Below are 12,646 nucleotides of genomic sequence, written 5' to 3'. Positions count from 1 at the left end.
AAAGCTGGGACCGCGACGGCACGAATTCACGGACCCATACCAGGTTTACAAAATCCCAGCGTCACCAGGTCAGGAACTCATTTTAAACCATTGGGGCCATTTATGGAACAAATAACAGAGGGAATGGGGGCCCTAATGAGCCCGCCTCACCCGACCTTTGACCAAGTGGGCGAAGGGGAGGGAATATCCTGCTAATGATAGCCATGCCTAATCCAGCAGGAGCAGCCCAGCCGGTATATGTATATCGGGCGTGGACACTCAAGGATGTTCAGAGGGCAGTAGAAGGGATAACACACCCCAAAGAGAGTTTCACAAGGTGGCAACGGGGTTTTGGAAACCTGGTCGTGAGTTATCGGTTAAACAGTGTGGAATATGAACAAGCCTTGCGAAGTATGTTCGGTTTTGACTGGTGTTTGATAGAAGTGGATTGGAACACCCATAACGCAGCAGGACTGCATTTCGAATGGGAACCTAATGATAATGTTTATCAACAAAGGAGAATCGCTATGGAGGGCGTATAAGGGAGCATTACCGAAAAATGGTTGACTCTAATAAAATAAGAGAATGTGCGCAGATAAAGGACGAGGACGTGCGCCACTATTTCGCCAGATTGAGACAAGTATTCGAGGCAAATAGCGGGATTGTGGCACCCGTCCAGTGGGTGGATGACGGACCATTCGCCCAACAACTAAAAATGGAATTATTAAATGGCATGCGGCCAGAAATAAGCTCGTACATTAAGAAGCACATGGTGGGTTACAGAACAGGAGGGTTAAGGCAATGCATGCCTCGTTCAGACATTCGGAACTCTGTGCGATCCTCTCTCATGTATTAAACATTCAGTTGGATCTAAATTGCTATGACTGTCGTTTGTTGGGAAAATATTTCTAACATTTACAGAGGCCAATTAACCTACAAACCTGCACATCTTTGGGATGTGGGAGGAAACCAGAGCACCCGTAAGGAAACCCACGCGGTCACAGTGAGAGCGTGCAAACTCTATACAGGCATTGCCCATAGTCAGGATCGAACCTGGGTCTCTGGTGGTGTGAGACAGTGGACCCACCTGCTGCACCTCTTGTTTTGTATTCACACATACTTGCAATAAGCAAAACAAAAGTTCATCCTCTTTTCTGAAGCTGTGTTTAATCATATTGCTCACTGGTTTAATTTACAGATACTGCAGGGAAACAGGCCCTTCGGCCCACCGAGTCCAGACCAACCATCCATCACCCGTTCACACTAGTTCTATGTTATCCCACTTTCTCATCCGCTCCCTACACATTTTCTTAGACAAATTGTTAAGGGCCTGTCCCCCTGTACGAGTTTACCCAAGAGCTCTCCCGAGGTTAAAAAAAAAAATCAAACTCCTGGTAAGTACGTAGAATGTACGTAGCGGGTACGTCGAGACGTAGTTCGGGACGTCGCTTAGCGGTTTGTAACGCTAATGGCAGGTACTCGGGAAACGCGGTAAGCTCGTGAAGATTTTTCAACAAGTTGACACTAGTTGAAAAATGTCCACGAGAGCCCCGAGTACCTACGAGCGGCTATTACCGCAAATCTCCGAGTTCGAATCAGGGGAAACTCGGGAGAACTCTTTGAATTAGCTCGTACAGTGGGACAGGCCCTTTAAGCAGCCAGAGCTTATAAAACTGTAACAATTTGTTTTGGTTTTTTTAAAAAGCAGCCAACAATTTTGCAAAAATATATCTTCTGTTTGAAATATCACCACATTGTGTGGCAGAATCATTCGGGAATGGTACTTTAGTTGCAATTAAACGGGGCCGGGGCCGAGGCAGTGGCAAGGATCGAGAGTGAACCTTTCACTGTGAAAGCTTTTCACTGTACCTCGGTGCACGTGACAATAAACTAAACCAAACTAAACTAAATCCTCAGCTAAGCTTACTCAGTACTGCCACTGTCTGCGCGTTTGTTCTGTGAGTCGTAACTCGAGACGAACAGCATTAAAACGAGCACGTGGGTGAATACGGAGCTGTGATAATGCACATGGATTGCAGCTCAAATAATAGTCACAAAAAAATACACATTGACATTTAAAAGACAGGTGCATGGATAGGAAAGGTTTAGAGAGAGGTGGGCCTGACGCAGGAAAGTGGAACTAGCGTAGCTGGGCACCTTGGTCAGCCTGGACAAGCTGGGCCAAAGGGTCTGCGTCCCGGTTATATGACTCTATGACAGATTCTTAAGACCCAACAAGTGTTTAGTGTTGTTAGTGCAGTTCCTGGGGTGGTATGGATGCATCAGCTTAAAGAATATAAGGCCACAAGCTGCTGGAGTAACTCAGTGGGTCAGGCAGCATCTCTGGAGGACATGGATAGGCAACGCCTCGGGTCGCGACCCTTCTCTTCAGTTTGAAGAAGAGTCTCAAGCCAAAACATCATCTATCGTGGATAGATATCGTTCTCTATTGAGAACGTGGAGAGATTATATTTCGGGCTGAGACCCATCTTCAGAATGAAGAAGATTCTTGTTACCTATCTCTTAATTAAGCTGAGAACATAAGGACTGTGGTTTAGTTTGGAGATACAGCGCGGAAACAGGTCCTTTGGCCCACCCGGTTCATTAACACCCTAGTACATTAGCACTATCCTACACTCTAGGGACAATTTACAATTTTAACCAAAGCCAATTAACCTGCAACCTGTACGTCTTTGGAGTGTGGGAGGAAACCAGAGCACCCAGAGGAAACCCACGCGGTCACAGGAAGAACGTACAAACTCTGTATAGACAACACCCGTAGTCAGGATCGAACCCAGGTCTCTGGCACTCTATCGCTGAGCCTCTAAGCTGCTTGCGGTCTGAAGAAGGGCCCTGATCCAAAACGTTGCCCGGAACAGTAGCTTGGTCTACGGCTGGGGCTGCAACCCAAGCTGGTTTTTACTATTTGTAACCTGTCAGTGAGTGACTGGGACAGATAGAATACCTGCAAGTGAAGTGAAGCATCGGACACACAGCACACAGCTTAGAGAAAAAGAAACAAGATAACTCTATCCGTACCACACCAGCACTGAGACACCCGATCACAGTATTGAGACCACAGCAGTGACAAACCTTCCACTTCAACTTTCCTCTGCAAAATTCTGCACCCCCACCCCCCCCGAACAACTAAATCAGTGACACCGTGCATCCGAGTCTGAAGAAGGGTCCCAACCTAAAACGTCACCCATTCCTTTTCGCCAGAGATGCTGCATGTCCCGCAGTTACTCCATCATTTTGTGTAGAGATTCGTTCTGAGGAAACCAGTCCTGATTTTCAAAGATCGTGACTGTGTCCTTTCACTCGGCCAGTGCACAGCATATCTTTTTCAAATAATTTCACCGTGATTTAAGAAAACAAATTCATCTGAGAAATTCATGATTGGAGCCACACTGAAAATACCTGAGATCTATTTATATATATATATATATTTAAACTTTTAAAAGGGGCTATGCTAAGTGTGAATGACGTAAACGGAGGTGTCAGTACAAAGCTCGGTGGCAGGATTTTATTTCACCTACACACACTTGGTAAAGCACACCCCTGATCCGTAGTCAAAGAGACTTTTATCATTGCAGAATCTTCAGAAAGAGTCTTAGTTTAGTTAAGAGATACAGCACGGAAACTGGCCATTCGGCCCACCAAGTCCGCGCTGACCCAGTACATTAGCACTAGCCTACACATTAGGAACAACATAACTTTTTACCAAAGCCAATTAACCTACAAACCTGCTCGTCTTTGGAGTGTGGGAGGAAACCGGAGCACCCAGAGGAAACCCACGCAGGTCACGGGGAGAACGTACAAACTCTGCACGGACAGCACCGTGGTCAGGATCCGACCTGGGTCTCTGGCGCAGTGAGGCAGCAACTCTACCGCTGCCCCATCCTGCCTCGCTGGTCATCGAGGCTGGGCATATTTTAGCCTCAGCATCATGGGTATATTCAATCGAGTTTTAGTCAAATCAGACTGTATTCTGGGCCTAAATCAAAGAAAGCAGAAAACTTTATTGCAAAAGACTTTTAAATTAAAAGAAAAAAGGTCCCCATATGAAAGACATTTCATTTGTAGCACACACAGTAATGATGCCAGCCTTAAAACAGTTCATTGACATAAACTCACTTTAAGCTCAGTAAACCGCTGGGACCCACAGAGACGACACAATGGGACTGGGTCACATGATCAGCATCCTCTCCCTTCCCCGGCCGCCATCTTGTCATCGGGCCCAGAACTTGGGGCAGCCTGCGGCCGCCTTTGTTTGTTGCTGTGGTTGCAGCCAATTTTGTCCACAAGGTGCATTTTATGCAAAGACCACAACAATTCATCTTAAAAAAAAAAAAAAATTGGTCCTCACAAGATAACTTGAGAAATATATTCAGAAAGCTGGGGGCATGGGGCCTAGTTTGGCTTCTGACCTCTTGCAGTACATGTTAGGTCTGCGGCCCTGCCCACCAGCCCACACATTCCATCACACGCACACGCACGCACATGCACACGTGCATGCATGCACTCAACATGTTGTGGCCATGAATTACCATGTATATTGAACCTACCGGTTGTAAAACTCAACTCTACCGAGGCCATTTTCATTTTCATTTTCATACAACTATTCCCTTCTCTTTCACTCACTCTCTTTTTTCTCTCCCTCCCTCTCACTCACTATCTATCTCTCTCTCTCTCTCTCTCTCTCTTTCCCTCTCTCTCTCTCTATCCATCTATATATCTATCTATCGCCCTCTCCCTCTCTCTCTCTCTCTCTCCATTCCCAATCGCAAAGGTACCCATCCAGATTATATTTCTGGTCAGGGAAGCGAGGAAAAAAATGAGAGCAAAGTCTTACCAACATGTCTTTTTGTAAATTCACCAACAACAAAGTGCACGCACACACACACACACATGCACACACACATACACACACACGCACACACAAAGGTTGCTCAGTACAGCTCAGACTGCTCTGCTCAGCAGCTACAACTGTGCAGGGTGCGTCCGATTCCCGTTAAAAGACACACAAGGTACAGTGGTAGCTCTCAGGCAGCATCTCCAGAGAATAGAAGACGTTTCGGATCCGAGGAATTTTGCCTGTCCATATTGCCTATGAGGAAGGGTCCCAACCGGAAAGGTCACCTATCCACCCGCGCCCTCCAGAGATGCTGCTGCCTGCCCCAGAGTTACTCCAGCACTTTGTGCGTCTTTTTCTCTGCAAAGCCGGCGTCTGCAGTTCTCTCGTGGATTCAGTTCCTTCTGCCAGCTTGGAGCCGTGTGATATTCCGACTGTGCCAGCCTTCTCCCATCGGAATCCGCACTCCACCCCTCCCTTCCCCCCCCACCCGAGTCACCGATACATCTCGTGCTCGTGACCTGCCGTTCGGAATGTGTAGGAGTAAGAATGGAAGTCGAGGAGTGAAGGGGGGAGGGGGCAGCTGCTCCTGGGGTCAAAGTTCAGGTTCAGGCCAGCTTCAAAGTGCTGATGGGGAAAGAGGGCATGGTCACCATGGTGACAGGGTTCAGGAGAGGCTGCCCGACCAGCTGCTGGTGCACCACCTGGGCCCCGGCCACCTGTTTCGTTGCCACGGGGGCCGTGCCGGCCGGAGGGGCGCCGTTGACCTGCTGGTGGGTGACGGTGGCGTGTGCGTGCGCGAGGTGACCCACGGCGGGCTGGTTCACCCCCAGCGGCTGCGGGCACAGGTGGGGCAGGTGCGCCAGGGATGCGCGGTGCACGGTGATGTGACCGGTGGTGGTGGTGGTGGCGGCGGCGAGCTGCACGGTTGCCGGGGCGATGTGGGCCACGTGCTTCCCCTGGTGTTGGTTGGTGTTGGTGTTGGTGTTGGTGTTGGGTGTTGGTGGAGGTGGTGGTGGTGGTGGTGGTTCACCGCTGCCTGGATGACGGAGGCGTGAGATGCGCCGGCCGCGTGGGCGATCACCGTGGGCTGCAGGGCCGTGGCCGCCACCAGGTGAGTCTGCGCCGGCAACAAGGCCTGCGGCTGGATCTGAACCTGCGCCGCCGGGCTGGGGCCCTGCTTCTGCTGCAGGGACAAGTGCTGAGTCAGCAGCGGCGACGGGCCAGCGGCCATGGTGGTGGAAGAAGAAGAACCGGCGTTCAGCAGCTCCTGGTGCGACGTTCTGGCCAGTGCGTTCATGGGCCTCGTGTCCTCAATATCATCAGTAACGTTATCTTCGCCCTCTGCAATGGATGGGAAAAGCAAAAGGGGGACATAATTAACGCTGCACTTTTGGATTTTTTTGTACCAAAGATAATTTTAATCAATTATGTACAAAAATGGTAAGTACAATACAAAACAACACAAACAAACCCAGCACTATAACACAAAGTAAAAGAAGTCTCCTTAAATACTGAATATTAAATAACTATTTCAAAATTCTTGTTAAGGATAAATTCCACCGCCAATGGTCCCGGAAATCCCCCAGGGTGCCCGTGGACAGTGCGTAGTTCCTCTCTAAAACCACCCGGGCCCAGACGTAACCCCGGAATAGGGGCAGGCAGCCGGCTCGGGCAGAGCCCTCTTCCGCCCGCCTGGAGTGCCTCACAGCGCCAGAGACCCGAGTTCGACGGGGGAGAAAGTACAAACTCCTTGCAGCCAGCACCCGTGGTCAGGATCGAACCCGGGTCTCTGGCACTGTAAGGCAGCAACTCTACCGCTGCACCACCCTGTCTATGGCACTGGTGCACTATAACGCTGAATACTATATTCTGCACTCTGCATCTTTCCTTTGGCTACACCTATTATACTTCATTTCACTTGATTGTATCTTTGCATGGGAAACTTGATCTGTTTAGACAGAATGCAAAACCAAGCTTTCATTGTACCCCGGTCTACAGGACAATAATAAACCTTATCAACTCCGGTATTAATTACTGACTCTTTCATTCAAAATTAGGAAATAATTATTATTTTAAAGATTTGATAATGAATAGTTGCAAACATAATTTTGACAATTAATTATTCAAAAAAAGGGCACAATTAGCTACTTCATATAAAAGGTGTCGTGGATGGCACGGTAGCGCAGCGGTAGAGTTCCTGCCTTACAGCGCCGGAGACCCATGTTCGATCCTGGCTACGGGGGCTGTCTGTACGGAGTTTGCACGTTCTCCCCGTGAACAGCGTGGGTTTTCTCCGGGTGCTCCGGTTTCCTCCCGCACTCCAAAGACGTGGAGGTTTGTAGGCTAATGGGCTTGGTATCATTGCAAATTGTCCCTAGTGTGTGTAGGATGGTGTAAGTGTACGTGGGTCGCTGGTCGTCACGGGATCGATGGGCCGAAGAGCCTGTTTTTGCGAAAACTAAAAAAAACAAAAGTATGGATCCACCTGTGATTTTCGGGCACCCTTGGTTCCATAGCCTTGTTTGATTATCCATTTTGCCGGACCAACTAAGGTCATGCAATAATAACACAACAATACACCCCTGACCCACTAATTATACCCCTTCCATCTCTCTAAAGCACCATGAACTGCTAGAAACTTAAACACAACAAATATTAAACGTAAATTAAATACGCTAAGGTTTGACACCACGTCTGTCACTCGTAACTTGCTTAGAAGCCAGGAGCTATGCTTGCCTTCATTGGTTATTACATTCAGTCAGGAAGTCATTTTGTAGATGCAGGCCAAGGTTTTTTTCACAGGGAGTTCTGAGTGCCTGGAACACCAGGGTCCTGTCCGATTCACCTCTCTCCCATCATGGACATTGAACTTTGTCTATGGAACTTTAGTGTTAGTGTGCGGGGAATCAGTGGGCGGCGCGGACTCAGTGGGCCAAAGGGCCTGTTTCCGCGCTGTCTCTCTAAACTAAATCTAAATGAATTTTCAGAGCCACCCCTTCCTTTATAAAAGAGCTGAAAAAGGATCTCCCTCCCCGCCCTGTTTGCGCAGTTGCAACACAATACATGACTAAATAACCTGCTGGGAAACCCATTTACAAATCTTCTGGTGTTTCCTCGACATCCAAGCTGGTTGCCATGACGATCTCCACAAAAGGCACATCACGCCATTACAAAGGAGGCAGCCCGTTGTTCTATGGTGACGTAAACTTGGCCAATATCGGCCCCTCCCTGCTCCTGACAAAATCTATTTGATGTTTTTTTTCAAAATAACATGCCCATTCTTCCTCAAGGAAATCCAAATCAATTTATTTGTGTGGGGAAACCGACCGCATTAGTGTGGAATTTGCACGTTCTCTCTGTGACCGCGTAGATTTCCTCCGGGTGCTCCAGTTTCCACTTACATCCCAAAGGCATGCGGGTTTGTGGGTTAATTGGCCTTCTGCAAATTGCCCATGGTCTGTAGGGAGTGTTTAGTTCTGTTTAGTTTAGTTAAGAGATACATCGCGGAAACAGACCCTTCGGCCCACCGAGCCAGTCCCGACCAGCAGTCCCTGCCCATAAACACAATCCTGCATGCTAGGGGCAATTTACAATTTTACCAAGCCAGCGAATTTACAAACCTTTACGTCTTTAGAGTGTGGGTTAACATAGAACAATTGGCCCTAGTGTGTGCAGGGTCTTGTTAATGTGTGGGGATCGCTGGTCGGCATGAGCTCGATGGGCCGAAGGGCCTGCTCTCTAAACTAAACTAATTAACACTTACTTACTTACTGCCTATTTTGCCTCCTGGCATGTAGGGCAGCAACGAAGGTCCTCCACTCAGTAGTGTTGATTCCTTCAGTTGCTGTTTCCGTAACATATTTGGTTTACGAGACAGGGTTGTTAGCCCTGTGCTCAACCTCCAACCTGGAGGACCAATGGATCGCTCTTCGTCTCACCTCTACCCTTCGACCTGTCCAGCATGGGAGACCCTAACAGGAGACGAATCTCCCGCTGACGTAGCTCTAGGGGTCACTGACACATACAAGCTCCCCGACCATGACAAGGTTGCAATCCAACACATTCTAGGGTCAATAGACAATAGACAATAGGTGCCGGAGTAGGCCATTCAGCCCTTCGAGCCAGCACCGCCATTCAATGTGATCATGGCTGATCATCCCCAATCAGTACCCCGTTCTTGTCTTCTCCCCATATCCCCTGACTCCGCTATTTTTAAGAGCCCTATCTAGCTCTCTCTTGAGAGCATCCAGAGAACCTGCCTCCACCGCCCTCTGAGGCAGAAAATTCCACAGACTCGCCACTCTCTGTGAGAAAAAGTGTTTCCTCGTCTCCGTTCCAAATGGCTTACCCCTTATTCTTAAACTCCTGTGGCCCCTGGTTCTGGACTCCCCCAACATCGGGAACATGTTTCCTGCCTCTAGTGGTCAATTTACAATTATACCAAGCCAATTAACTGACGGGCCTGTTTGCCTTTGGAGTGTGTGAGGAAACCGAAGGTCTTGGAGCAAATTCACGCGGGTAGAGGGAGAACGTACAAACTCCGTGCAGACAGCACCCGTGGTCAGGGTCTATGGCGCTGTCAGGCAGCAACTCTACCGCTGCGCCATGTTGCCGCCCAAGGTGAAGGGCCGCACGACCCACTGTGGTGGCATTGGGTGCGTTGAGCCGAGGCTTACCGGAGGCAGTTGAGGTAGAGCATTGATCGTCCTCCAGTTGCACTGCCTGACGGAGAATGCGATCCACTTCAATAACATCCATCCGCTGGCTCAGCTCCTTCTTCAGCTCCGCTAACTGATGCTGAGAGGCAATTTTCTCCCTCGCAAGGCGCTCCATCTCGTGCTCGTATTCCTTCTCTTTCCTTTTCAAAGTCTGGAAGCAAACGACACAAGGAGAAGGGTTCACAACACGTTGCCCATCCAAAGAGGAAGTGGCCAAGAATTGGTGAGATGGGATCAGGTGAAAATGACTACTTTCTCACTGATATTACCATCGGAGTGTCAGTGTTTATTGAGTAGGAAGTAACGGCAGATGCTGGCTTATACCGTAGAGAGAGACAAAGTGCTGGAGTAACTCAGCGGGACAGGCAGCATCTCTGGAGAGAAGGAATGTCCTCGAGCCGAACCTTCACCCATTCTTTCGCTCCAGAGATACTGCCTGTCCCGCTGAGTTAATCCAGCATTTTGTGCCTATCTCCAGTGTTTATTATGCTTAGTTTATTGTCACGTGTACTGAGGTCCAACGGAAGGCTTTTGTTGCGTGCTAACCAGTCAGCGGAAAGACAACACACGATTACAATCGAACCATTCGCCGTGTACAGATACATGACAAAGGGAAAAACGTGAATAGCATTTAGTGCGAGGTAAAGCCAGTAAAGTCCGATCAAAGATGGTCCAAGGGTCTCCAATAAGGTAGATAGTAGCTCAGGACTTCTCTCTAGTTGTTGGTGGGATGGTACACGTGACAATAAACTAAATTAAATTGAACAATCCCACACATCTTTGGATTGTGGGAGGAAACCAGAGCACCCAGAGGAAACCCACATGGTCATAGAAATGTAGAAAGGAACTGCAGATGCTGGTTTACACTGAAGACAGTCACAAAATGCTGGAGCAACTCAGCGGGACAGCCAGCATCTCTGGATAGAAGGAATGGGTGACGTTTCGAATTGAGTCCTTTCTTCAGACTGAGAGTCAGGGGAGAGGGACTGTCAGTTAATATGGTTTAGGATAATGATACAGCGTGGGGACAGGCTCTTTAGCCTACCTAGTCCGCGCCGACCATTCACACTTAGTTCTATGCTATCCCATTTTCTCACCCATTTCCACACACTTGGGGTCAGTTTACAGAGGCTGATTAACCCACAAATCCGCACATCTTTGGGATGTGGGAGGAAACGGGAGCAGCCGGAGGAAACCCACAGGATCACAGGAAGAACGTGCAAACTCCACACAGACAGCACCCGAGGTCAGGATCGAACCCGGGTCTCTGGCGCTGTGAGGCAGTGGCTCTACCAGCTGTACCACTGTAAACCTGGATCATACCCAGAGCTTGAATTTTCAGCTTTAACAGACGGCGAACAATAAAACAAACTCTGCTTTCTTCCAAAGTCCGATCAGGAATTGTGGAGAAAGGAACTACAGACGCTGGTTCAAACCGAAGATAGACACAAAAAGCTGGAGTGTCTCAGTGGGACAGGCAGCATCTCTGGAGAGAAGGAATGGGTGATGTTTCAGGTCGAGACCCTTCTTTAGACCCTATCGTACCTGGAATTTCTCCCCCCTTCCCCTCATCGATAAAACATCATGCAGACAATAAATAACAATGATGTGGAATCTGTGCTTTCATTCATAGAAACATAGAAACATAGAAATTAGGTGCAGGAGTAGGCCATTCGGCCCTTCGAGCCTGCACCGCCATTCAATATGATCATGGCTGATCATCCAACTCAGTATCCCGTACCTGCCTTCTCTCCATACCCTCTTATCCCCTTGGCCACAAGGGCCACATCTAACTCCCTCTTAAATATAGCCAATGAACTGGCCTCAACTACCCTCTGTGGCAGAGAGTTCCAGAGATTCACCACTCTCTGTGTGAAAAAAGTTCTCCTCATCTCGGTTTTAAAGGATTTCCCCCTTATCCTTAAGCTGTGACCCCTTGTCCTGGACTTCCCCAACATCGGGAACAATCTTCCTGCATCTAGCCTGTCCAACCCCTTAAGAATTTTGTAAGTTTCTATAAGATCCCCTCTCAATCTCCTAAATTCTAGAGAGTATAAACCAAGTCTATCCAGTCTTTCTTCATAAGACAGTCCTGACATCCCAGGAATCATTCATTGCAATACACATCATTCAAGACGCTGCAACAGAAAACTGACCACTGTTATCTCTCCACTGATCAACGATATATCTGTAATTTTGACTTTAGAGACACAATGCAGAAATAGGCCCTTCGGCCCACTGAGTCCGCACTGACCAGCGATACAACAACCACCCTGTCGCCAAAGATCCTATAGCAAGCAAGATAGACTCGATCATAAAGACGTAGTACGGTCATGAGCAGAGGTATGGGTAATTTTAGGCCCCATTTCCGTAACCGGCTTCCGGCTCCGCACCAAAGATCCCGTAGCGGAGCAAAGATAACTAGGGCGGAGACGGAAGCCGTTACGGAAACACCCTCGTAAAAAAAAAGTTATTTGGTAAAAATCTTCTCCTCATTTTCAGAATTTAAATTTATTAACACAAACTGTTCCCCCGCAACGTTGATTACACTGCGAGTCGGGTTACTGAAATGGATGATAAAAAGGCCCACGTTCCGCTCCGTTGCGACCTACACGTCAGCCCATTGCATTTAGCAGGCGTGGTCCATCTTGCATCAACGATATATCTGTGATTTTGACTTTAGAGACACAATGCGGAAATAGGCCCTTCGGCCCATAGGATCTTTGCTATCGCTATCCTACACACTAGGGGTAATTAACCATTTTTACCGCAGCCAAATAACCTACAAACCTGCACGTCTGGGAAACCAGAGCACCCAGAGAATACCCGCGGTTAAAACACAGGGAGAACGTACAAACTCCGTACAGACAGCACCCGTACCAAGTCTCCGGCGCTGTAAGGCAGCAACTCTACCTCTGCACCACCCCTATCAGTAAGGAGAGACCAGAAGCTTGGGTGGAAATTGGGTGAAAGACTAAAACGTGTTTGCAACTGCGTGAAAGATTTAATTAAAGTCTTAAATAATCTGCATTTGTTACTTTTGCCAATTCCAATTTAATCCTGCTTCATGGAGCCTGAGAGTCTATGCATC

The 12,646-nt window shown here is 48.3% G+C and overlaps 1 protein-coding gene across 1 annotated transcript in view; it reads right to left on the bottom strand.

Annotated features, from left to right (window-relative positions):
* Positions 1-1,506: 1,506 nt before the first annotated feature.
* mnta (MAX network transcriptional repressor a) overlaps positions 1,507-12,646 on the bottom strand; it is a 119,844-nt gene continuing 108,704 nt past the window's right edge. The window contains 3 exon segments of the mRNA XM_055657573.1: positions 1,507-5,829; positions 5,832-6,178; positions 9,514-9,706. Of these exon segments, the coding sequence (XP_055513548.1) occupies positions 5,443-5,829; positions 5,832-6,178; positions 9,514-9,706 (927 nt within the window). The 3' untranslated portion in view covers positions 1,507-5,442.

Source organism: Leucoraja erinacea, chromosome 28 (genome assembly GCF_028641065.1).
Source record: "Leucoraja erinacea ecotype New England chromosome 28, Leri_hhj_1, whole genome shotgun sequence".
Taxonomy (NCBI): domain Eukaryota; kingdom Metazoa; phylum Chordata; class Chondrichthyes; order Rajiformes; family Rajidae; genus Leucoraja; species Leucoraja erinaceus.
Note: the sequence above shows the minus strand (reverse complement) of the source record. Positions and strands in the feature narration are given on the sequence as shown.